The sequence below is a fragment of the Phaseolus vulgaris genome, chromosome 10 (genome assembly GCF_000499845.2).
Source record: "Phaseolus vulgaris cultivar G19833 chromosome 10, P. vulgaris v2.0, whole genome shotgun sequence".
In the NCBI taxonomy this organism is placed as follows: Eukaryota; Viridiplantae; Streptophyta; class Magnoliopsida; order Fabales; family Fabaceae; genus Phaseolus; species Phaseolus vulgaris.
In genome coordinates, this window is record NC_023750.2 from 38,997,403 (window position 1) to 39,024,771 (window position 27,369).

General features: G+C 31.8%; 3 protein-coding genes across 7 annotated transcripts; 1 reads left to right on the top strand and 2 right to left on the bottom strand.

Moving 5' to 3' along the window:
• Positions 1-328: 328 nt before the first annotated feature.
• On the bottom strand, positions 329-5,221 carry LOC137819536 (probable F-box protein At3g61730). The gene is made up of 8 exons (XM_068623418.1): positions 4,985-5,221; positions 3,771-3,970; positions 3,640-3,684; positions 1,797-1,961; positions 1,629-1,676; positions 1,269-1,439; positions 786-893; positions 329-605 (listed from the first exon to the last, which is right to left on the bottom strand). The coding sequence occupies exons 1-8, from the start codon at positions 5,119-5,121 to the stop codon at positions 523-525; spliced, it is 957 nt and encodes a 318-aa protein (XP_068479519.1). The 5' UTR covers positions 5,122-5,221; the 3' UTR covers positions 329-522.
• A 2,110-nt stretch (positions 5,222-7,331) lies between these two features.
• On the bottom strand, positions 7,332-15,709 carry LOC137818529 (histone-lysine N-methyltransferase ATX3). Of its 4 annotated transcripts, none has more exons than XM_068622010.1 (24): positions 15,446-15,709; positions 14,450-15,342; positions 14,298-14,353; positions 14,007-14,205; positions 12,899-13,006; positions 12,735-12,803; positions 12,563-12,631; positions 12,379-12,470; positions 12,191-12,283; positions 11,650-11,785; positions 11,329-11,401; positions 11,086-11,185; positions 10,833-10,957; positions 10,263-10,408; positions 9,737-9,841; positions 9,534-9,598; positions 9,234-9,447; positions 8,994-9,077; positions 8,808-8,864; positions 8,606-8,695; positions 8,419-8,505; positions 8,159-8,233; positions 7,717-7,817; positions 7,332-7,588 (listed from the first exon to the last, which is right to left on the bottom strand). In XM_068622010.1, the coding sequence occupies exons 2-24, from the start codon at positions 15,170-15,172 to the stop codon at positions 7,498-7,500; spliced, it is 2,958 nt and encodes a 985-aa protein (XP_068478111.1). In that variant the 5' UTR covers positions 15,173-15,342; positions 15,446-15,709; the 3' UTR covers positions 7,332-7,497. The 4 variants fall into 4 exon arrangements, with proteins under 4 accessions (XP_068478111.1, XP_068478110.1, XP_068478113.1 ...); XM_068622009.1 differs by having other exon boundaries at positions 8,606-8,698; XM_068622012.1 differs by lacking the exon at positions 9,737-9,841.
• Positions 15,710-22,776: 7,067 nt separating this feature from the next.
• On the top strand, positions 22,777-26,974 carry LOC137819280 (CRS2-associated factor 1, mitochondrial). Of its 2 annotated transcripts, none has more exons than XM_068623081.1 (7): positions 22,777-23,434; positions 24,351-24,478; positions 24,671-24,707; positions 24,976-25,103; positions 25,884-26,060; positions 26,515-26,576; positions 26,762-26,974. In XM_068623081.1, exons 1-5 carry the CDS (start codon positions 22,888-22,890, stop codon positions 26,046-26,048), a joined length of 1,005 nt encoding a protein of 334 aa, XP_068479182.1. In that variant the 5' UTR covers positions 22,777-22,887; the 3' UTR covers positions 26,049-26,060; positions 26,515-26,576; positions 26,762-26,974. The 2 variants fall into 2 exon arrangements, with proteins under 2 accessions (XP_068479182.1, XP_068479180.1); XM_068623079.1 differs by having other exon boundaries at positions 22,779-23,434; positions 24,671-24,896.
• Positions 26,975-27,369: the final 395 nt, after the last annotated feature.

Consider the following 27,369-nt stretch of genomic DNA (forward strand, 5'->3'; position numbering starts at 1 on the left):
CCAAATTTAAAAGCAACGTTGAAAATCATTTTGCATTTTATATTGGTACAGTGTAAGAAACTAATAGAGATATAAAGAAGGTATGACTTAAGAACATTATAATATAATTCCTGTTCTTGTCACATCAGCCATTCTGGGGGAGAATATTCAAAATCCTCAGTTCCTCACCGATGATCATTAAGTTATTCGGATTTCGTTAGTTTGTTTCCAGCACACTGCACAAATCATTCTCTTTCATGGGAGCAGATGGATCAAGATCTACAGAATACTTTCTATACTTCCATACAAAAATAATAATGCTTGGTCATCACCAATTTGCAACTTTCCATTGGGAAATATTATTTGTCATTATATTTCAATGCTTAAACCAGAGCTACATGTGGAAAATTAATGGAGGATTATAGAATAGTTGTTTTCGGGTCCTAGAATGTAGACTTGTATAATAATGCCGAGAAGACATTTTAAAAGCTAGAAAATAACTACCCAACCCCTGCTCCTCTCAAAAGACAGGTTGGAGATGAATCACAGGAGCTGTTGAGAGATTCTAATAGAAACAACTTCTCCGTCGGCCCCTTCCCTCATAGCATGGTATTTCACATGAAGACCTGCATGTATTGAAAAAGAAAAACAAGAGAAGACTATAAGCAAAGGAAAGAAGTGAAAATGAGTTACTACACCGACCAGTGAAATTGCTAAGGAAATTCGAAAAAGGAAATCTGGGATTCAATTTTGCCCAGATTTTTCAAGTAATTGATACAGAAAGCTGTCAAGAAAAAGCTTCTCACCTTCATTTTCTTGTAAATTAGTATTCACAGCTACGGCATGGAAAGCAATCATAGCCTTGGGTTGCCAGTCATTTGCTCTTCCAATCCATGACTTGTAATCAAATACCGCTGCCATTTAATTTGGAAATCAAAACAGATTGTTTAATGTGTTAATGTCTCGAGTTAACAGTCTTCTAGAAAGTAGTAGGCAATAAAAAAAATTAGAACATGAAGTAATTTACTGAAATGCTCATAATCTAGACCCAGAATCATTCTGAGGCATCATGATATTGTTATTGAAGTTCGTTTGTGGATTATCTATGGACTCACTCTTCGCTCGCCTATCTGTAATTAAAACTACTTACAAAACACAATTTTATAATTATGGATCTGTGCGACAAACAAAAGGTGATTTCTTTATGCACTGACGATAGACCAAGGTTTATTGTCAAAAAAAAATTTGACAGGGTTACGGAGTAAGCCGACTGAAGTATCAAGATTTACCCGACGTTGAAGAATCCCCCAGGTGTTTAATGTCAAAAATGGAGCCAGCAGCCCCATCAGCTCGTTTTTTTATATCATGAGATCCTACAAGCTGGTAATCCCAGCTCCCATTTCGGTAGCCTTCACAGAGGAATAGTTCTATGTGCCTTGCATCTAACGTCTGCATTGTTCCTATATAAGTGGGAGAAACCTGTCAATTTAAGTTTAATCTCGCTTCTCTTAATGACAAATCCTTGCTGTGCAACACAATGATCAGTGATATAAATTCATGGGAGTATTATTGTGTTGTCCAAATTAGAAGGCAATGGCAGTCAAAGGGATTATGGATATGCAGGGCTCTGCGGATTGTATTCAAATTACCGTCGCACGTGTTGAGGTCACAAACCGGGCATCTTACTAGCTGTAGGTCTGAAAATTTAACCATAATAAACAAATGAAATTAATTAAACACAACTGAGATAATATGTTGACATATTCACTTCAAGTATCATCTCATAATCCTAGTGTAAAAGTTAACTTGGAAGTTACCAGCTATCCAGATTCCAGATTTAACGTTGTCTAGCACGCAACAACCTTGAGACCGCAACAACTTTTCAATGCTTTCTCCTTTCCGTATCTTCCCCGGAAGACTCATTCTCTCTGCCAGGACGGCTACAGAAGAATCAAAAGAAAAGGCGCCGATACGCATCCAATCTGATGGTACATGATATAAATAAAAAGTTACAACATCGATAATTTTCTAAATCTAAGACATTGAAGCTGCACATTTTGCGCCTGTAACAAATCTTCTGTTAACTGAACTTCTGCTTTAGTCCAAAAATATATGCACTTTAAGAAAGACTCAGTTAGTGGTTGGGTAAATTCTAGAAAGACATACACTAAGAAATCGGCACAGAGGATGAAGAATAGGTGCTAGAAGTGGTTAATGGTCTCCGATCAGTTCAAGAGATTGCATTCATAGACTTTTCTGCTCTGTTGATATAAATTGATTCACTAAAAGAAATTGAAGATTAATTTTAAAATAAAATAGAATATCATGTGATAATGAAGAAAAATCTGGAGCTGTTCATCCACCAACAGTCATTGTGTCAACTTAGTCTTGTGAGAACCGGCCCACCGGTCTAGGCACAAGCTTAATAATCAAATGGTTGGCTATTGATTCGATCTTTAATAAAAAAAAATGGTATATATATCTAATATAATTTGACAAATTTATCATAAATTTCAAATTATTACCACTAACAAATACTAATATATAAAATAAAAAATAAAGTTAATGTAATTTTATAATTCAAAATTTCAAAAGTATTATTATAATAAAATAACTAATATTAAATTCTTAAAACAATACAAATTCATAAAAAAATAATACAACTTTATAAATAAATTTGAAAGATATATATATATATATATATATATATTTTGTTGTAGAAGTTGTTGTAAAAATAAAGTTACTCTAACATTTTTTAAGAGTAGAATGGGGTTAATATTTGTGTGCTTACTAAAAGTTAGTATGAATTCCATGAAGTCGATTCTATTTAAGGATTAATTATAGGTTTTTTCTAAATTGAGATTGATATAAAAAATGGTGTTTTTTTACATCTAATATTAATAAATTATTTGTAGAATAAATTCATTTTTATTGAATTAACAGTGTTAGCTTTTTTATAGTTTCACGAACTAATATAACTAAATAAAACGTCTCACTTTATATGTAAATACGTTAATTTAAAAGTAAAAAATACCAAAATCAAATTAACATATTTATTAAATTTTGATATTAAAAACACTGGAAAATTTTTAAAAGTAACAACGAATTAAATTTAAAAGTTTAAAAAAATTATTTAACTAGAGAACTATGACTTACTCCACTTAAACAATAACTTTTTTTTCATTTCATTTTAAGTCAATGGTTTTGTTAAACAAATTAAGAAAAGTAACTGATATTTTTTATTTTTTATAAAAATTACTGTATTATACATTTTTTAATATACTTCTTATCTTTCTTAAATCAGTGTTGCGTTATAAAACTTACTTATTATAGAAAAGATTAAATAATAGCCAAACTCATAACGTGTCTTTTGCGTTTTCTTTTATGAATGTGAAAGTTTACCATCCAGTTAAAAAAATTCATACCTCTAATTTCATTGTTTAAAAATGTAAAGCCAAACATATACTTAACAAATAATTAAATTAATATTTTTATATTTTTATTTTAATTTGTAATTTAAAATTTAAAATATTATAATATTATTATAAAGGATTGTGGAATGGTGTTAGTGTTTGCGTTGTTAACAAAACCTTTTCCAAATGTAAAACAGAAAAATAGGACTGACAGGAACGAAGTGTGGCTACCAAAGAACCAACTCACCGATGTGTTTCTCTTTTTGACGGAACATGTAAGAGTGGCTTCCATCTGAAATTTCATTTCAAAATCGAATTTAGTCGGACGATGTTACCACTGGATTGATTGAATATTGAAGAAGAATGGAGAGGTCTTACCAAAGGCTGACGTATACAGCTTGCACCACCTGAATGCCACGCGTTCCGGGGGTGGAACCTGAAGATCACGCAGGCACACGAACTTCCATATACCGTCCTCCATAATAACACGCTGGAACCATCGGCTTGTGGCTGCCAGCATCACCAGAGATTTTCCATCCAGAAATTTAGCAATCTCTGTCCAAATGTCTTCTTCGAACCTTCTCGTTCAGCGTTCACAATTATAAGGTGTTCAGACAAAAATAGAAACAGTAACTAAGCAAAGCACTAGAAATGAAAAAGAAAACAGAGTTTCCAAATTCCACTTATGAATTAAACTTTCATACATACAAATAGAATCTACAGTTAACGCGGTCTCAAACTTTTCAGCATTTTCAAATTCGAAATTGGAAGGAAAAAAACAGAGAGGCATCCATTAATCGATATTAGTTAAAGCTATAGAAAATGACGATCTGAAATTCTGAATAGTAATAGTTTTAACATTTTCTATTTAAGAAGTTCATAGAAACCAAAAACACTTCAGAAGGTCAAACTTAAAACAGAGTTCGAAGAGAGACTAGGCTGTTTTCAATTTTTAAATCGAAAATGAGCGTCTCAATTTTATGTAGATAGCCTAGAAACTCATGGAACTGGAATCTCGAGAATGAAGGAAATTATTGAAATCACAAATTACCTACCGATGAAGCTTACTCGTTTCCTCTTATGTCAAAAATGTCATCAAACATGATTCAGCGCGCGAATTATTATTATATCTATATTCGAAGTTCATCCACAAGCCGAAACTCAGTAAGATCGCATTCAAAAGCATCTTGCGAAAATAATAATAATAATAATAAAAAAAAAAACAAACACGGAGATGTGCAAAAATAAAACGTATAAATTAATAGATCACACAACAGTTCTTTTACTAGTCTAATTTTGCTGATAAAAAACGAGTCTCGGAACAAGAAATCAAGCATTTAAAATCACGCGTAGAACGGTTCAAAAACCATAACTAAATGAAAATCCGAATCCAGTTCAAATTCGTGACTAATAAACGCATAATTGCATAGTAAACATACGAATGCGTTTAATAAAGAGCAGAATTCATAAATACAAGCTGAGTGATTGAAATTTAAATAATTTGCAATTGAATTTTCAGAAATATATATTCATATATATATATATATATATATATAGAGAGAGAGAGAGAGAGAGAGAGAGAGAGAAAGAACCAGGAGAAAGTGGAATGAGCAGAGAGAAACGGAGGACGGGGAGAGTTGCAAGAGCAAATGGTTTTGCTCCGGCGGATCCGCTTTTCCGGCTGCATCTCGCCGGCGGAGGAAGTAGCGTTTTGGAGGCGCTTTCGCATGCTGCTTCAGGAATCTGTTATAGCTCCTTTTTTTCTACCTGAAATTATAAAGCTGAAGCGGGAACAACAACCCCCTCTCAACTCTGTACTGAAACACAACGGTTCTAGTGATCTTAATTCTCTCGTTTTATAGACGCGCCAAAAGCTCCCATTTCAAACAAAATAAAAAAATTAAATCACAATTTGAATCTTTATTGTAACAAAATAGTTTTTAAATAAACCTACTTTCTAGTTTTTTTTTCTCTTTTTTCAAGAATCATTAACTTTTAGTAATTAAAAAGATTAGTTATATTGTGGTGTCTAAATTTCTTATTTAAATTTTTTGTTAGTTTTAATCATATCAATTCAGGTATCATAGAGGTACGATTTAGTCCATCAACTTTTAATTGTATCCATTGTTTCCACATGATATATTTGTGCAATTTTATGTGATTTATAAAGAAAATGAGAGTTTTTAATACAAAAAATTATATTAATTTTTCAAATGACTGAAAATTAAACATCATAAAGGAAATACTTATATGTAACTAAATGTCTAATAAGTAATAATGTTTACATTTACTAAAATCTTGGGCTCCTATTACGTTCCCCTTACCACTTTAGTTCTGCTTCAGTAATTAGTCATACAATCGTATAATTTAAATATATGTAAATAAAATTAATTATACATCAGTTTTAAACATTATATTTATTAAAGAAAATGTATAGTTACTTTTGCTAGATCAACGATGATCCAACTCTTAATCTATTGACAACAAACAAAACTACATGTTTATGAGAAAGTATAATTCTTCAATATATCTATCACACTTTTATAAATTTGCTTTCACATATTAATAAACTTTATTAAAAATTTATTGAACATATAATAGATAAAAATACTATTATATTTACTTTTTTTGAATAAATTTAGCCGATGAAACATTTAAAAATAATGAAATTCAGATACATGCTAATAATACATATAATATTAATTAATATGTATAATAATTTATCTATTCATTTTTACATAACCATTATTTAAAATAAATTATTATGAATTGCTTTTAATTTAAATATATTCAAAATTATTTAAGTGATGTTTGTAAAACACGACTTAAAGTAATAAAATGTAAAGGCATGCTAGTATAATTTTAAAGTTATGTAACATCATTTGTTATTTCATTTAGCTTATTTTTTTAAAAACTAATAACTTTTTCTAGCTCTTTAAAAAGACTCTTAAAATTTAAGTTAAAACAAACATAACTCAAACCTTTCTCGCTTAACCAAGGGAATTTGAAATTATTGGCAAGTTATTCATGAAATATTTTTTCATTAATTTTAGCACTAATTTTACCGTACATTGACTATTAAATTTTTTTTACGTATTTTACTATCTGAGTTTCTCACACTTTTGTCATCATATTTCGTAATTTATATACAATTTGTCAGCATGTAACTAATAAAATGACGTCATTTTTCAAAACTTGATAACAAATAAACTTGATCTTTTAAGGATACGTCAATACTTTGTAACAAAACAATAAAAAGAACATAATAAAAGAGAATATGTTAAAATGTAAAAAAAAATACTTAAGTAACAAAATTCACAAAGTAATAGTAGCTAAGTTGTAATATAGAATTTAGAAAAACAAATTAATAAATGCATAATTAGTTATAAATATCTAGGGTAATTTTGAATGAGGTCCACATTTTACCCTGGAAATCTTATAAATGAATTAAACAAGTTTTTAATGTAAAAACACAAAAAAAAAAAAAGTCAACAAGGAAATAAACGTAATTCAATCTTTACCTTAAGGAATGGAGTGACTTGCTAAAAAAAGGTAGGGAAACTTGTCAATATTTTTCATATAATGAATACAAAACTACTGAAACTCAGTCCTACGATATTTAACAGGTATATTAGTTCATTTTACTGTTGTGAGGAGGACCATATAATTAGCGTGTCTAATTGGGAATTTGTTTCACATTTCGTTAAAAAAACATAGTATGGAGGGGAGACGGGTCCTAATAAATAAACCCCAAAAGCCAATTTTGGTTTAATTTTGAAAAGGCCAATTCAAATACTGCATTTTTGGAAGAAAAACAAAATCAGATATAGCAAATATGGGTTAGGGTTTACTTGGAATGCTCGAAATGTATTATGGAACATGTGTGCTCCTCTATAAATGCCTCTAGATGTCAAATAATTTGAAGAACATCCTTGCAAGTTAGGAAAATGCCACCATCTAATTTGCACTGAAGGTATCTATTTTATTTTATATAATGATATACAAATTATACTAAACTAGTAAAAAAATTAAGAAATGGCTCAATTGGACAAATTTACTGTGGTTTGGTAACTGCAATTTTTCAAAGAGCAAATAAAAGCTAAACCTAATTCATAAATCTCCTACACTTGGGGGCTTTGCAAAGGCAAGGAACTTTCAGGTCATCCCGCTCATCTGGATCGAACAAGTAGTCATACCTGTTGCAAAATCAGAGGAAAATAATAGTTCATTCATGTCAGTCTAATCAACTTCTTGATAATGAAAGATGTATGCAGCTTGTACATGTGAGCACGTTTAAAAAAAATGCAAACACAACAAACCGTACGTTAGTTCTTCACCAGCAGAAACATTAGTCTTGGCAATAAGAACAATCCGGCTCTCCTGATCACCCAGACTCATTATCCTTGCGTAGCAGTTTGGCATGCACTGAAGCAAGCAAGTCAAGGTTAAACATCAGTTTCTTTCCTTTTGTTTTTGGCTCATTGTAGTATTATCTAGTATAAAATTTGCCACGTTTTTCTTCTTTCTTTGGGCAAAACAGGAATTACTGCTGTATAAATAAAAACCAGACTAAGGAAATCTAGCAGCCTAAGGCAGTTAAAATTTAGAAGGAAGAAAAGCCAAGTTACTGAGGAGAACAATACTTCCCGGCTTTACTTATTTTATGCCCAACAAAGTATTAGGGCAACTCTCTGGGACAGGTCACAAATCAAAATAAAATAAAAAGATTCATGAAATTACTGTAAAGTAAACTTATAATAACTTACAGAATGATTTATTAAGCGTGCAATATTGCCCGTGTTTGTTGCATCAACTACCACTTCCTCGCTAATCTTGAACAGCTGCATATTTTATTTCCTTTCGTGTTAAGATTAGCAATAAATGAACTCAAATATTAACAGCAATCATGAAGCTGCCAAGACAGGCGTTTCAACTAATTACCAAATAGACTTCACCTTATTAACCAATACAAGAAAGATTGGAAGCATGTACAGATATTTAAACAAATCTCAAATATAATACTCACATAGCAATCTTTGCCTTCCGAACGATATTTTGCTTCCCTCAGATCAGCAACACTACGCCTTACATGCACACCACGATACTCAACAACCTACATACAAACACAACAAGCATGAACTTAATGTCTTCAGAATAAACTGCAGCAAGATAATATATCTAAATTTGAGTGACTCTTAAATTAATAAAGTTACCATCTCTCCTTCTTGTATATCTCTACGAGCAAAGAGGCCCCATCCATGAATGCCCGATTTTCCAAAGCAAACTCTCAATTTTTCCATTTCCTGCTACGCCAAAACATTGTAATTAAATTTAAAAATTATAAGAGAAAGAAAGATTATTTAAAATTAAAAAAGGAAAAAAAATGAGACAATTAAATGGATACATATGTTTTACCCGTAAATGGTGAAGACGTTCCTTGAAAGAAGTGAATACTTTAGATTCATCACCAGCCTATCACAATGCAGGTTTATCAGATAACAAATTTGCCCCTTTCCCCCCACATATTAAGCAACAACTCAGCAAAAATAGGTCTAACTCTTAAAATATATATATATATATAACCTTAGGCACAGAGATTACCTTAAAGCCATTCAACAGAGTTATTGCATCTAGGGAATGACGGGTGGGTCCCCTGGGCCAGTGAATTATTGGCTCATTGGCTCTCTGACCAAATGGGAGAGAATGAGTTGTAAGAGAACAAATTGAAAATAATAAATAATGTAAGTAATTAGCATGTTTGAATTAGCAACTAACATTAATGAAGGAATAGAATTGGGTGTAATAAAATACCAGAAGTTCCATGAAAGTATTTGGAATCACCTTATTAGGAGACCTACGGTACACACGACATCTAGCAGCAGACAGTGGCTCAACTACCTCATTTTCTGTGGTTGAAGATTCAATAAGCTCTATATTCTTTGATGAAATTAGCCTTGATCCCCTGAAGCATCCTTTCTGATTTTGAAGGGAAGTTCTGGGAGAGAAAATCCCCAGGGGTGTGTGTATGACCAGTACTGAATCTGGATTTGGGACCCTGAAATGAAATTAACTTTTAAAACTACTAACGAGAAAAGAAGTCAAAAATAGCAATAGGTATAATCACAACACTAAAGCTCGAACCTGTGAACTGAACAATATATTAGCTTCTTCGTTATTTGAGACCCATTCTTCTCCATGGAATGCAACTGTAAATTTTAAAAACATCAGCATATTTCCCCAGATATTGCAATCCACATATATTCAAAATTGACATATGAAAAAACAAATTTAAAAATACTAGCAATTCCAGATCAACACATTTACATTTAACAGACAACACTTACTTCCATTGTATATCCTGCCCTTGATGCACACATCACATGAAAATATGTGGAACACTTGCAACAAGTTATACAGGAACCATGGCTCTGTTTACAAATCACACAAGTCTGCAGTCGCAGGGACAAGAACCAGATACACGAGTTTATTATTAAATCAAGCCAAAAAAAAAAAAAGGAGGCAAAAGTGATTATTACAAAACAAAAACCACACAACCATCTTCGTGAACTATAGAAATAAAATAAAAAATGATAGTGGAAGATTATATGGTGCATTTTGGATTGTTGGTGTAGAATTTACTTTAACAAAAAGTAATTTGGAAGAATGAAATTTCTCTTTGCAGACAAATCATCCAAAAGCAATTTGAGAACAATTATATAAATAAATCATTAGATTACACCACAAAATGTATTTGGGTTCATTTTGGTTTACGAGTCAAATAAAAATTATAATCAGTCAGTATTTATTTGAGGCAATATTTAGCTGAAACCAACTGTAAAAAAACAAGATCACCATATTTACCCAGCTTACCTTCACAAACGAATTAGGAGGAATTTTAAGGATTCCCACAGCAGGTTCCATGGCCTCATGGTTTTGGAAAACAACTTGAGGTCGAAACCAAGCACATGTTACATGAACCCACAACATTTCAACATCAGTTGGCTTTAAAGCACCACCTGAAAAGCAAGTGTTTCCGATATAGTAAAAGCATATTAGCACTTGATCACAACACTGACCATTAAAGATAAAAACTATGAAAGACAAAACAAGGCTGGTGCAAATTGCAAATTTATAACACTAGGAATGCTAGATAACTACTATCACATTTGTATAAGGATTAGAGTTATAAGAGGATTTCTTAACAATGTGAAAATGCACAAGAATGGTAAAACATTAGATATTGTGATTGATGATCCACCAAAGTAAAACATTTTTTTAATATAATTAAGGTTAGTTCAATATATATGAATGAAAAGGGCCTCCCTCTTTAAGAGTGCTGAATCCACCGTGTCTACTTTTGTAAATAATTTACATTGCAGGAAATAGACACAAAAGCAAATAGAATTCTTCAGACTTCCAAAAATACTAAATGTGACATGCCTTTTACTGGGCAGAGGCAACACTCTCTCTCAACATCAGGAGTTTCACATACTCTGCAAACCCAAGAAGTTAAATCCTTAACATTTTTTGCCCCGTAGCACTCTTGGTGGACAGCTATTTGACATCTGCACAATAAACAAAGTGAACCTTTGTAAATCACTTCCTTTAAAGCCTCGTAAATTTGAAATAAAACATTAGCAACCCAAAAATTCCAAAACTTAAGGGAAAATAATATGAAAAAAAAGGAGAAAACCTGTTGCAAATAATAATTTTATTATCTTCCCAATCTTCAACCCATCTGCAAACAGCACACCTTTCCGTTGTCCATTTTGCATTAACAGGCTCGTACTTCTCTGAGACAAGGTAGAAGAAAAATAAATTTGTTTCTAAAGATATATTCAAAAGAAAGCATGTATGTGCTCTGTGGCAAAAGACTGTCAATTAGAAAAAATACAAGCATTCAGTGTGTAAAAGTTTACATGAAATGCACATTTACCTTGCAAGAAAGCAAGTACCTGCTGCTGATCTAACTGCTGGGTTATTCCCTCTAGTGGAATGTGCTCAGCCATCTGAAGTAATTCATGTCAAGTCAACAATGAGAAATAAGTACACAACAGTAACAAAACAAGAGCACAATAATAGACACTAAAAAAACACAACGTATTCAAACTCAGAATGTGGAGAGTTTAGGAAGTCAAAGATATATGGGCAGTAATCAAGAAATCCATGTCACAGGACTAATGCTATGACTGTGAATTAAAAACCACCCAATAGAGATACTGGGCACCCCTCTAATATAGCAAGAAACACTTCGTACCCATTTTTCCAGAGGTAGCATTGTACTTTTCACTTTCACACTATGTTTCCATTTTTTCGCTCTGCAACCAGTATGTTTTTCCCATTCACTGAGTGTCTGCTTCCTTGAACCACAATAACCACAATTGCACATGACTCTGCAAGAAAAGGAAATCACAAGCTGCTCAAAGAAATTGTTCAGGGAAGAACTCAAATGCATTCACCTGGGGTTCTTTTATGCTTCTCAAGCTGTTTTCATGGTATAGAACCTCGTCAGGTGATAAAAAATACTATTGAAAGTTCTGAGATAATACTGGATAAATGCTAACATAATAGTCAACTACAAATAGTCATAAATAAAATAAATGGATATACAAAAAGGAACTTCCTTCTGAAATCCCTGGGGGCAAAAGGAAAGACAACAGTAAAGAAATGGAGAGAATTCCTATCCAGGAACATGAATTCAAGAGCCGTATAAAAAAAAATCCTACTATCATATGTAAGAAGACAAATATTTAAATTGAATTATCTCCCATTATATCCAAAAAACACTGAAGACGTACAGATGAAGCTTTGGGATATATATTCCTTCCATGCCGTTGCACACCACCAATACACTATCGGGTATCATAGATTTTTGGCTATTCTCTATTGATCTGTATCAAAAAAGTATCACATCATAAGACCCATAATAAAATGAATTTAGGTAAACAGATGAAAAAGAAGAAGGAAAAAGGCAATTACTGCATACTTGATTCTCGGCTTGTATGTTTGTGATGCTGGTAAATTACTAATAAATTTTCCCTTGCAATCTGGACAGTAGTAATCTGTATTTTCCAGATCCTGTAACCACAAGCCACGCATTTATCTTGGGCCACTTTACAAATGAGGGCAATTTAAAAAAGAATAGTATCAAGTTAAACATGATACAGCACCTTGAAAAGTCTGCTGGTTATTTTATCACACTCAGCATGCACCCACACATTACACCCATCACAACACACCTGAAACATAGTGTTCAGTCGCAAAAGATGTTGGAAGTGAGCATATTAAACACACATAAATTTAATTTTTTTTAAAAACAAATTTTAAAAAAGAAAATCTCACCCAATTCCCACCATCTGAATGATGCCAAGTCCTTTTGCAAATGCCACAATATTGTTTTGATTTTCGTAGCTGCAAGGACATAAATATAGTTAAAAATAAATATGTGCTGTAAAATTATTTAGTGAACAGTTTGAAACTATTATAAATTGACCATGCTTCGTTACCTTGGTACAATGTTTACAATAAAATCGTGGTGCACAATTTGAATCCTTAATCTTCTTCATGGTTTTGCATGGCAACATCAGACCACAGCCAGCACAGTACCCTGTAACCTGCAAAATATATCCATACGATAAAAGTATACAAATAACATAAATATACACGATACATTTTTCTAAAGTTAACTCTTAACCAAATCTGCTTTGCAGAATAACTATCATTACAGGACAAAACATCAAAGTAACAAGATGACTGCACAAGGTTCATAATCAGCAATTCACCACAAATTATTTTCATCTCTCATACAAATGTATCAGAAAAGGCAATCACAGAAAGAATTGGTTAAATTTAAATTATTCGTTAGCAACATACCACATTTGCAAGTGAGGTTTTTTAGTATTTAATTAATGGTTAAAATGCTAAATTAATTGGTTTTATGACTACGTTACTCCCAACTTAAAAAGTAGTCAACCCTACAAAAAAAATAAATCTTCCAGTCGTGAGTGACACACTGTTTGAGAAACTTTAAACAAACAGGATTTTGCTATGGCCATCGCTCAAATTCCAAATTCTAAGATTTGTAGCAACTTACCTGTGATGACTAGCTCAATCGTAACAGACCAATAGGTTAATCGCTTATCTTTTGCATGTCACGCAATTCAGACATGATCTCCTACTTCGATACAGGTAAACAGTATTAGTACATGGCTACGTACAGCATACAGACAATAGCCCACTCAATCCATCGGAAATACAGAAGCTTGATAAAATAATTATAAAAAATTAAATAGTTTTACTAAAGCTTTGCATTCCTTAAAAAAATAGTTTTTCTCTGTTGACCATTCTAGGTTTTTTCCATTTTTTCTAGTTCCAGCTCCGGCTGAAGAATATATATCATAGCCACTCCGTCCTTCCTCCACACATAAGAACAGTCATATCATAGACACTTCCGCAGTCCTTCCTCCGTAAATAAATATTGCCTAACGCAACCTTTGACAACGATAACTCGACATGTCTAAAACCTTTATCTTATGCATAACAGTTTGTAAAAGCTTTCATCAGATCATAAAGCATAAAATGAAAAACCCTGATAACATAAAATGAAAATCTCACCTGTTCCTGGCCGTAGTATTCTTCATCAACATAATAGCAGGTAGCCTCCATAAGTCGAGCAGGATGAGCTTCTGCATCAGGTACTTCCACTCTTCCCAAATGTGAATCCAGAACACCATCTTCTGCCAGCATTGCCTCCTCCAGGGCCATGCGGAAGTCACTAGGTTTGCTCTTGTACAACCGAGTCTGCCCCTGAAACCTGAACAAAGATAAATTTCCACCAATTAAACATCCAACATTCTTACAGAATCAATCCACTGCAGCAAACCCAAAAATAATTCACCCACACACCTGTGCAAGAACTCCGAGAAGGGGAACACCATTCCCTGCTTCACCCACGCATAGTCCTGCACACCATCGCTCTGTTAGACCCCACCACTAAAACCCGCGATCAAAAAACTCAAATTCTTGACAACATAAACAAGACTTGGAGATAACTTAACCCTTTGAGTTCCGTTCTTTGAATAACCAAAAAACATCACGCAGAGCGCGCCAGGAATACAACAGCTGAGTACGGACTCTGGAGCTTCCAAGGCAGGATCAATCACTACAGCAGGCCAAGCCGGATACCTCTTCCCACACTTAGCCCAAACTATATCCCCCAAAGAAAAATCCTCCAGCTTGAAAACCTCATTCCTCTTCTCCCCATTGGATTTTTGGTCAACACCCTCGAAACTAATCCCAGACGTATTACTCTCAGCCATAACGCCAGTCCTTCTCCCAACACTAGACGAACAACACACACTATCACTCCTCTCCACACTCACACCAATGCCACCCCTTCCGTCCTCCACATAACTCTTATCATTATCTTCAAAGCTCGAGTCTCCGTCCGCGTCAAGAACCGAGTCATTGAACCTCGACGGAAGCTTCTGGACGCGTCCACGAGAGGACCGCAGAAGCGGAGGACGACGTGCCTCCTTCACCATTTTCCGGTTGAACATAAAAGAATTCGAATTGGACTGAACCTCACCACCACCACCCCAATACGATCCTTCACTGCTCCAAGAACCAGAACCGCTGCTGAAATACTCAGCATCCCCCGGCACTCCCAGCGAGTACAACCCGTTCACCCTACGCTTCTTCTGAATCGCATTCTCGGTCCCGTCAATCTTACATCGTTTCAGGTTCGGCGCTTCGGCTTTCATTGTCCGCTTAACTATCATGCTGTTGCAATCATCCACATCGAAGATTTCGCGCACCGCGAAACCCTAATTGCATTCAAATCGAAACGCCGTCGCCAAGAATTGTGCAATCTGAACCCCCACACTCACGAGCCTTAGCCAAATTCGCAATATAGCCTGTTATTGTCACGATAATTGAATCTTGAAACGCTCTGCGAACCACAAGTGAGTGAATTTATTTTATTAAACCCTGAATCGAACAATGATGCCGCTAGGGAATGAAAGAACGAATGCTAGAGTGGGTTTTTTCTTAACCTTTTGAGAACTCACGAGAAAACGGAACCGCAAGGGAATTGGACAGAGATTGAAACCTTGGTTCCGATCGAGGAAACGATTAACAGGAACGCGGAACGATATATCCCGGGAAAACGCAGCGTGGAGATTTTCCCGAGAAAGGAGCAATTTGAATTCGCAGAGAGAAAACAAGAAAGAAGCAGAAGAAGCTTGTGTGTGGGTATATGTATGACACAGGAAACGCCCAGGCCAAAACACATAACACAACAAACAAAAGAAATGTACAGGGGAATTTAATTTATGAAAAAAGATGCTTTAACAACTTTAAAAATTAAAAACATTCATTTTCCTAATTTAAAGTATTAGTATAAATATTATATTATTAAATGATTCTCAAATGAATATTTTTAACTTTTCAAGTATCAAATCAAAGTATCTTTTATCTTAATTTATACTTTCGAAGAAAAATAAAAAAGAATGGAAAATCTTAATTAATATGTTAGTAGATGGAAATAAGGTTTTCCTAATTAATTTCATGTTTGAAAACTTTATTATCAGTTCTTCTGTTAATTAATTTTATGTTTGGAGAATTTATAGAAATAATTCGATTTTAAATAAGCTGTTATTAATTAATTTGATGCTTTAAACTTTTGTAGAAATATTCAAAGTGCTAATGATTTGGTTTTCAATCTTCGATAATTAATTTTGTTTATCTTACGAAACGAAATGAAGGGAAAAATATTTGGGAACCTTATTACTTTGCACAAAAGAAAAATTGTATACTTTAATTATTTATATTTCTTCATTTTATTATATTAAAATTAAAATTATATAATTTTAAAAAACATAAAGAAATATTTTTAAAGAAATAAGAGTTCAAGGATTATATAAATGTTTCTTAGTTGAGAAATTATCTAGTTATTCTTTAATCAATGAATCATTCAGTTACTCATCGCTGGTAGGATTAAATGATTATGTATCATATTAAATTAGAAACAAAAAGTCATAAAATTTTTATATAATGATATAGGTAGCCAAATAACTATTATTGACAACATAAGGTTTATTATCAGTTTTATTTTAGATGAAATTTTTACTTTCTTCGTTTTATGCAACATTGTGGTGAAGAACAAAATTAAACTGAATTCTAATTTATAAGTAAATAAAAAAAATAGAGGCATACAAAATAAAATAAAATAAATATCTAAAAATAATAAAAAGATAAGAAAGACAACCAACAATAGAAAAAATTGTGATACTTATTTGTCTAATGTCCTTATTAAGATATGTTTTCAATTTATTTTAATAAAAAATTCCTTTTGTAAATAAATCATTTTTTAAAATTACTTTTTAAGAAATGTCTATTTAAGTTTAATCAATCTGGTTTAATATATAATGTGATTAAAAAAATTAATTATTAATATTTTAAAAGTAAATATGCAAAAATAAATTGAAAGACAGGTAGAAAATAAATGTTTTACTCAACAAAAATAAGAATAAAGGCAAGTAACAATAGAAAAAAAAATGACAATGGTCATGTGACTATTGTTATTTGTGATTTTTTTATTATTCTTTATAATCATGATTTAATTATTTTTTTTAATAAAAACGTGTAGATAATTGATATTGGCAGTAAATTACATGAAGAGGTTATGTAAAGCTTTTATAAATTAAAATAACTAAATAGTGAAAGTTATTTCTACATATTTCCTGAAATATATTTAAGAATGATTTTAATAACGTAAATAACTAAAATTTTGAAATGCAATTATATTAAATGTAGGAATTTAATTTCTCCGGCTTAACAAACCTTCAACCCTTTCCTTACACATATATAAACTTTAGTTCTCACGGTTTCAAGTTCAACCAAATTATTCAAAATTAATATTTTAATCTTGGAAGCCTTTAGAATTTTACTAAACTAGTCAATCCCTTTATCAACTAAACAAATCCTTACAAGAATCTTAAGAACTTTCAAAAATAAATAATTGCTTCTTATTAATTATCAAACATTGAAAACAAATTAAAATTATAAATATGAATAACAAAATTCATATATATGTGTAAGTAAATAATTTAATGAGAGGTTAACATGTTTAATCAAATTTTATTAAGAAGAGAAATTTTATATAGTTTCACATCTCTCCATTATTTTTTAAACTTCATTTATCTCTCATTTATGTTATTGTTTTCTCTCTTTCTTTTACTTGTTCTCCAAAAAGGATAAACAATTTTTATAACGATTTCCTACAAAATCTACTAAATATGTTGAGTTTTGAAAGAGACCTCTTCAGATGGACATTTTCAAATTCCTTCAACAAAATTAGTTTTTTCATGTTGAACGTTTATTTCATTGCACACTTGCAAATTAATTCAACAAGTTGTGCAACTTTGACTCCAATTCATTTAGCACTTTCAAACTTGTTAAATGATGTGAGCAACTTTGTGATTTCGTTACCTCCAATTCCCTCAACGCTTCCGCAATGAAATATTGCAGAAAACACAACTATCAAATTTCTTTATTCAGTGGCAAATGGTCATATCACTTAAGGGATTGACTCTATATTTTTTTCTCTTGTTGAAGTTTTTCGTAATTTGCATTAAAATATTATAAATCTATTAACCAATATTATATATGTGAGATTTCCAACACACTCTCACGTCGAGAGGGACAATAACTCGTTCGTAGGATAATATATTATGGGTGGTTCGATAACGGTCCAATAGCGGATGACACGATATGCCTAACAAACACTCATTAGAATAGACTTTAAATGACTCTAATACCATATTACAAAATAAACTTTAAGCCTAACTCAACCCCCATCAAACCGACTCATGTTTGCACTCACTTATATACAATGAATTATCCTCTAGTCGATGGGATGTCCAACAACCAATTTGTTAACTTTTCTAAGTATCAAAATATTTGTCGTAAACAAATTTTAATTTTGATTTTGATATGCGTGATTGGTAACAGTGGTTATAATACTTTTAATTTTGATTTTTTCGGTAAGACATGATTTCTAGAGTTTATATATATATATATATATTTATATTTTGCCTATTATGTTGGTATTATTGACCGATCACTGCAAATTAAAAAGAATTTCATTTCGCTTTATTCTACGTTTGGTATATCTTATTAATAATTTATAAAATAAGCCTATATAGTGAAGGGAAAAATATTTTAAAAATCAAAGAACACATTTAGCCAATAGGCAAATCTGGCATGGTGTTTTTAATTTATTTTATTTTTGTTCCAAATAATATGGAATGCATGCGATTTGGCCGTGGAAATTAAGGATTTGCTTATTCTTTTGCGGAATGCGCGCCAATCACTCTAGTAATCATAACGTAATATATATTCATGTATGACAAAATTAGTGGATAACTCACAGTTACAACATGTCAGGAATTAGACTCTGGTTAAATTAAAAAATAATATGATATAATAAAATGTTATTTTAAATGTTTATTGATACAACATATTTTTTAACATGCATAAAGGTATGAAATAATATCGCAAACAAAATTCGACTCTAGTTTAATAGATAGAAATAAATGTGGCAAATAAAATTCGAGCTCTTATTTTCCAAAATCTTATTCTTTCAAATTTAAATTACTATAATTATGACTGTATTATTACAAGAAACTTACAATTAGTTTGTATTATAACAGCTATCATATTTAATAAAATTTAAATTAAATATTAAAATTACCACTTTTCCAAATTAAATCAAATCCCATCTTAAATTCCAAGAACTCATCTTATCTTAAAAAAAAATAAAAATAAAAATAAGAATATATATATATATATATATTAATTGTATTATTATCTTTAAATTCAGCTAAAATAAAGAAAATAATTTAATTCATTTAAAAATTTAAAAATTTAATTTACACGAATATATATATTTTAGAATTTACACGAATTTAATTTTACAATGAGATTTTAATTTTTCAATTCTATTTTAGAATATCATTACAGAACACAAAATATCTATTCTAATTTTTTTTTCCAAAATACATTTTTTGACTTTTGGATTTTCAGTTTCAAAATAAAAGATAATTTTAGAAATTTAGAAGGAAATCGGGTGCAGGTCATAATTTATAAGGTGCAGGAAGCATTTTGCTTTAGTTAAACCCGCAACGGGCTTAAGTCCAAAATGACCAGGCTTGGGTTTTGGGCCTATTCGAATCCATAATATAACCCGTGTTCCTATGTTCGTTAGGTTTTCGTCCTTTTCACTAACGCCGCGCGCTCTCTATGTTACAAAGCTTTTCGTCTTCTTCCACAAAAATCCATTTAGTTTCAAATCTCAGTTTTCTTCTTCGTCGTGGTGGTGTGTTCGTGAAGTTGATTCGGCGTGGAAATGATGGGAATAGTAAAAGGTTTGAGCAGGAAGAACATGTGTTGATTTGGTTTGGCGGTGACAGTGTTTGGAGTTAGGGCAAAGTGAAGAAGGCCCCTGTCCCTTGCCGAGCAATTGCATTGTGACACTCGCAACTTCTTCCACATCAATGGTGATTTCAGGGGTTGTATGAAAAAGGCGTGGGTTGCATTCTAGTATGGAATCGCAACTTAGACTTCTCCCCACACTCTGTTCCCTCCCTACGACTCAATCACTGTTCCGCCACCACTGCACTTCCTGCGTTGATTACAACCTTCTCTCTGATCCACGCCGACTAACATTTCTTCTTTATTTCATCAATTTCTAAATCATCTTTATTCATTATTATTATTCACTAACCTAACTTCTCACAATTATTCCTGACTATTGGTTGTTTCTGCAGAATTTGCTTTTCGTTTACGTAAATACTGACGTACATTGTGTTATTGTCAGAACTTGACGCTGGTGGTGAATCGCATATTTGATCTATACCAGTAGGGCACGCACATTAGGTTAATCGTAAATTTCACTTGCTGTTTACTTTTTCCTTGATTCGATTCGGAAGAGAAAATTCGTTTATTCCTTATATAAATGTGTCCGCTGTTGATAATATAATTTTTTTATTTAATAAGCCATGTAATAGAAATCAAATGGCGATAATTTCCTCAGATGTCAACAAATTAAATTTTAGCTTCATATATGGGTTTATTTTCTGTGTCACTGTATGAAAAACATAGATGTAATTTACGATTAACTGGATTTTATAAGTGGTTAATATTTTAAGGAATCTTATATTCCTAAGAGCAGGTTCCATGTGTAATTGCGTTTCTGGATTCACTTTGAAAATTACACAAATGTACAAATGCCAAAATGCGTATGCATTTATGAGTTAAAGTTGTTGATATTGTAGGCAACATCAATTAAATGGATTAAATTGACATTGAGTTGAAGAGAAAGTAGGGTACAATTGTATTTAACATACTATACTATGACGGTATTTTCATTTCAGTCATCTCTTACTCTCTTCAACTCTTGGAAGATCACTCAACTTTCTTTTTTCCTGCTCTCTTATCCTCATCCTATTTCTGTTATAATTTCGCTTGAGCTAAAGTTTCTTGCTTAGGTGAAAATAAAAATTCGTCATTATGATTTGTTTGCTTTTAAACACTTATTTGTCCGAGTGAGGAATAACGAAAATTTTACTAAAATTAATAAATAAAAACTAATAAAATGTATAAAATAAAGCACATTGATTTGCGTGTTTTATCTTTGTAAGGTAACTACGATTTGCGAGAAGGTTAGTTTTTATTATATATTATGTTTTATTATACATATATATTTTAATTATTATTTTATATATATACTATACTTTATATTATTAATTCATTAATATTTATATTTATATTATAATAAAATAAATATAATTAATCGTATAATACAAATAGTAATTACTATTAAAATTATAGAAAATATTGATAATATTTAAAATAATAATAATAAAAATATTAAAAGAATTATAAAAATAAAAAAATATAATTTTTACATTATTCACAAATTTTCATAAATATTCTTTTTCCATTTTTTACTCTATTTATCTTAATCTAAACAATCATTTTTTTAACACTTTTCTTTTCAAATTCTCTCCCACTTCAAATCCTAAGCATTAGTGAAAATCTTTTGCTTAAATAAAAATATTAGAAAAATCAACTTTATTCAACAATACCAACTAGTTTTCAATCTTTTACCCCAAATAAATATAAAAGTTTACAACTTTTAAAAAAATTCAAATGGTCACCTGACTTTAATTTGCTCAAAATATAACTTACACCCACGTTGAACTAATAAATCAATAATAACTAAGAAAATAACAACTATTCTCATCAAATTTTATATTCAAAACAAAAGTTTAACATGATTCACAACTTAACATACAAAGCTTATCCACCATATCAATATTTATTTAATCAAACAGGCTCAAGAAATTATTCTATTAACCAAAAATTAAAAATGTATTATACTCTAATTCAAACATTTACATATTTTTAAACAAAAATGCATGTCCTTCATACAAATCAAAATCATAATGACAAAGTCACCTTTACGTCTAAGTTATCTATTCTAAAGTATTGTAAAAATTATAAGAGTTTTTCTTACTTATTAAAACTTGTTTAGATTTAATGTCAAACTTAAATTTTTTCTTATCATACAAGAAATTAGACGTGTACACAATATGATCAATAATTTGAACATATTATTATGATTTTAAACTAACAAATATTCATCCTTAGTAATTGTGGATATAAAAGTTTTCAAAGAGAATCTTACTTTAAAACAAATTCTTATTGAACAAACTTGTTGTAATGAATAAATCTTTGAAAATTCAGATTTAAAAATAATATAAGAAAAGTAAATAATACATTTTTTTCTATTTATAAATTTTATATTTAAATTATATGATTTAAACATATTATTATGATTTTAAACTAATAAATTTTCATTTTTCTATAAAAAGAAATTTACTTTAAAACAAACTTTTATTTTCTCTTTTTCCATTGAAATTCAAAAAGTAAACTTTAATTTACAAAATATTGAATAAATATTTTAAAAAATTTAATTTTAAAAAAAATGTAAAGAAAGTAAAAAAAAAAAGTGTTTTGGAAAGATGGTAATTTATTTTAAAATAAAGTTTAATACTTAATTTTTTCTACTTATAATCTTATACTTAAAAATAATAAAATAGTATACTTCATCTATTCTCCTTCCACTCTTGTTTAATTCACTAGATCCTTGAATATATTTTTATAACAGTGAGATTTTAAAAATGAAATAAAAAAAGTTATATTATAACTCTCATTCGTACAGTGTAATATCTTAAATAAAAAAGTAAATTTAATCTAATCACAAAACGTGACACTTAATATATTTATTTAATTTCTCAATAGTCATTTAAAATTTAGGTTACTGTAATTCTGCAACTCACTATTGCAGCAAGATGAACAACCACCACTGCAACCCTTAAACCCTAAAATGAACATTCTCTTTCCAAACACTATGCACCCTTAAACCCTCATGTCTATCCTCACTCGTGTTACCCGCCAAAATTCCTCCACCGCCACCTTCCTCACGCGCCACCTCTCCTCCGCCGCTTCCAAACTCCACGCTTCGTACACTTTCAAACCACCGTCGTCTCTCACTCCCGAGCCACAATGCGCCAATTCCCCTCCCATCAAGCCCAACCAAAGAAAACCCAAGCCCAAGTACCGGCCTCCTTCCTCTCTCGACCCGGCCGGCTACAAGCGGGTTCGTTCCAATGACCTGCCCTTCGATTTCCGGTTCAGCTACACGGAGAGCAGCGCGAAGGTGCGGCCCATTGGGCTCAGGGAGCCCAAGTACTCGCCCTTTGGGCCGGGCCGGCTCGACCGGAAGTGGACTGGTGTGTGTGCGCCAGCGGTGGACCCCACGGTGGAGAGTTTGGAGGCTGCGGAGGATCCTAAGTTGGAGGAGAAGAGGAAGATGAAGAGAGAGATGATTCAAGGAAAACCCCTTACCAGTGACGAGAGAAAGGCATTGGTATCGCAATTTGAGAGAAGCAAAACTAATAGGCATGTCAATCTCGGTATGAAAGTCAAAAGAGGCTTGATATTTTTCTTCATTAGGATCGGGGATGTGAAAAATATTACGAGAATTGAATACTTGTATATGTTCTCATTTAGTTAAATATTAATGTTGAGATGCTGGTTAAGGAGCAAAGGCTAGTGATGTACCGATGATGAGAGTAGTTTGCATGGTTTTTTATCCTGTGGAAAGGCGTGACCAAGAAGAACATTGTAGGGAATTGTTTAAATGGATCTCATGGTATATAAATGATCCTGAGAATTTGTTTGTTATAGATCCCAGTAGTGTCGTGTCATGTGATCTATATATGTGTCCTCACCTAATGTGAGGGGGCTTTTGTGTTTTTGAAAACAATCAAATGGGTATGCTTAAAAAATGTTGAAGTTTGTCATTTTTTGTTTTTGTCTTTGAATTTTTATGCCAGTGGGGTGGTATTGCATATGAATTTTTTGAATGGTTACTTGGTTTATAAATTTTAGTTTGATTAGATAGATAGCAAGACTTTCTATAAAGTTTTGCTTGATGAGAATGACAATTCACTGTTATTTTTTATGCTTTTGTTGGGTGTGGTCGTGTTGAGAAATGAGTAAGTCTATTGGTTCTTATAGTAATTGTAGTGGAAATGTATTGGATGGCTAAGTTGAGGAGGCATGTATGAAATGTTGTTTTCCTTTGTACTTGTTTTGAGTAAAATTCTGGCAGATTGATGTTTAAATAAAAGTTATTGGTTCCAATGTTGTGAATTTGATGCCTTCTCCTTAGTCCATTCAGTTTGGTCTCGCCTTTCTCAAGCAACTAAGATATTTTTGCACAGAAAAGGCTAAATAAAGTAACCAGAATTTATCCTTTTTTTCATTATGTATTCTTCAATCAACATCTTATCTGTTAACTACTGACTTTGATTGTTTTGGTTTCAGGAAGGGATGGTTTAACTCACAACATGTTGAATGTTATTCAAAATCATTGGAAGTTTGCTGAAGCAGTTAGAATCAAATGCATGGGTGTTCCAACTATGGACATGAAAAATATTTGCACCCAGCTTGAGGTTCATCTCTCTTCATGCTTTTTGACTTCTTTTTTCTTACTACTTTGCATATTATGTAAAGTTTTACATCCCAATCTATTTTGAAACATGTGGACTCATATGATTGTTGAACTTCGGGTTGCATTGTCTGTGATGCTTATGTCTAAACTTGTCTGATAGCATGCACAAGTAATTCTTATGTTCTTGTTGCAGGACAAAACATTTGGGAAGGTCATCTTCAGACATGGAGGTACACTTATATTATACAGAGGCAGGAATTATAATCCTAAAAAGAGATCTATTGTTCCTACGATGTTGTGGAAGCCCCATGAACCTGTATATCCCAGACTGATTAAGAAAACAATCGATGGCTTAAGTATTAATGAAACAAAAGAAATGCGGAAGAGGGGACTAGCTCTTCCTGCTTTAACTAAGCTTGGTGTGTGTTGTTTTTTCTTATTTCAGTTGCTAGTATGCTTTTTGCAAACATTATTTATTGACTCTGAAGTGAATTGCAGCAAAAAATGGTTATTATGCTTTTTTGGTACCGATGGTCAGAGATGCTTTCCTCTCCTGTGAATTGGTTCGGATAGACTGTGAGGGGCTTGAAAGGAAAGATTACAAGAAAATAGGCTGCAAACTCAGGGTAAAAGACAATTAATTCTCTTTAGCTTTGCTGAGTATATTGTTGTGATAGGCAGCATTACAAAGCTATATTTGCCATGTAATTTTCTTGTGTTGTATCATTATAACAAAAAATGCCTTTTTGATGATTAGGTAGAACCTCAAAATAAGTTTTAAAATTGGGTCTGTTTGGGCATTATAAAGTCGAATCACTTTTCAAATAGGACTTCAATGATTCATTTTTATGGGGATATTCTGGGTCGTACTTCTTAAAAGAATTTATTTCGTTTTATGGAGGGAGAGGTGAATGGAAAAATTTAGTACCTTTTTTCTAGTTCTTGTCCCTTAAAATCAGTTTTTGGGTCTAGTCCCCATAAAAGTTTTATTTAGTTTTTGTCCGTAAAAATTACAAAAATATCTTATTTGATAATCCTTTCTCAAATGATAAGATAGGTCTCTCTCAATCTCCCCTCTTATTTGTTAGGCAATATGCCCTTATTTCTTCTACCATCTCAGCTCACCTTTCTAAATCCCTCACTCACTAACACACTAACTAGCTATCAATGGATATCTATCGGTTTTTAAGTCAAACCAATGGAATAAGGTATAATTTTTCTTTATAATTATGTATCTCGAAGGGAAATAAAAATGAGAGTGGTAATGGTAAGTAATACAATAATGTCGGCCCTCTGCTCTACCTTTCAAACATATAGAGAAGATATGATTTCTAATCTTCAAATTTTGTTCCCTGTGTTTTGTGATTTAAGTTGCTCATTTTCGATTATCTTATGTATTAATGCAGGACATGGTCCCCTGTATTCCGGTGACGTTTGAGAATGAACAGGTTGTGGTTTGGAGGGGGAAGGATTATAAGCCTCCAAAGGATGGATACTTTCTTAAAGATAGAGAATCATTTGACGACGACAATGGTGATTTGAATGTGGGAGAAGAGCAACAGGCTATGTAACACTGCATTCAGGTGTGATAATTAAGTAAAATCTTTGTACACATTGCAGCTATGAATCAGAAGTTCCCTTGAGATTGTTTGGATTGTTATGTTCTGTGCAAATGTGGTGATTATGGGAATTTGGGATAGTTTACTGCCAAGTTTTATGCTTCTATTTTGAATATAAAAAGATATCTAAACTGTTTAATTCGAGTCTTCTCCCCACGCTTTGTTTCCTCCCTTCCACTCAATCACTGTTCTGCCACCTATGCCATTCCTGCGATGATTACAACCTTCTCTTTGATCCATGCTTCCAAAATTTCTCCTTTATTTGATCAATTTATGATTTGTATTGCACTTGTCGATATTCAATATTCACGAACTTATAATTGTTATGATTTTTCGTCTGTCTTTTAGGTTATTTAAGCGACATATAGTTTTTTTCCCATAAATATATTTGTACTGATATAGACTGTGTTACTGTCAGAACTTGACGATGGTGTGGTAAGGTGCATATTCGATCTGAATGAGCAGGGCACGCACAGATGGGTAATCATATATTCTTATTGAGCCTCTAACATTTTGGGTTAAAATTTCATTATCATTCATTGGAGAAGAAAATTGGAATGGAAAATGTTATTTGGCCATGACTATTATTGGCCTTATATGTTGTAATGAAAAATGTGAAGATATGAGATGAGCTTTTAATCATATGCTGGCTATTTACATTGCAGAATTGCAGATATTGTGGGTTGGAATTTTTCATATTCCCTGTGATTTGCAATGGTGTATGCAGCTGTTCTATTTGGAATCAGACTGAAGTGCTTATCAAGAGTTTTTTACCATTGTTTAGTCACAATATGTTTTGGTATTTCTTGGACTGGAAATCGAGTTGTCACCACTACCAAATTGATAATTTAAATGTACAGATTAGTATTTTTTTTACAGTTTCATGTTTTGATTAGTTTAGTCTTACAAATTTCTTATTCCAATACATATTTTGGTAACAGTTTAAGAAATGGAATATCATTGCAGAAACTCAATAATAGCAAACAAATAATAGTAGTAGTAATCTGTGATACAAAATAAAACAATTATGATACTTTTTTATTTATTCTCTTTTCCCTTTCCTATGTTTCATCTAAATCAAACAATAAAATGTGTAAAATAAGTCTTTAAGATCTAACTTTAATTAATTAATTAGCAATTAGTGGCTAGTTAGCAACGAATTAATTTGACAGGACCTTTTTTTTTCATTTTAAAAATGTTAAGTAATCAAATATAATTTTTCTGATGTGAAAAGATGATCAATGTCGTGCAACCAAAAGAATCAATGACTTTT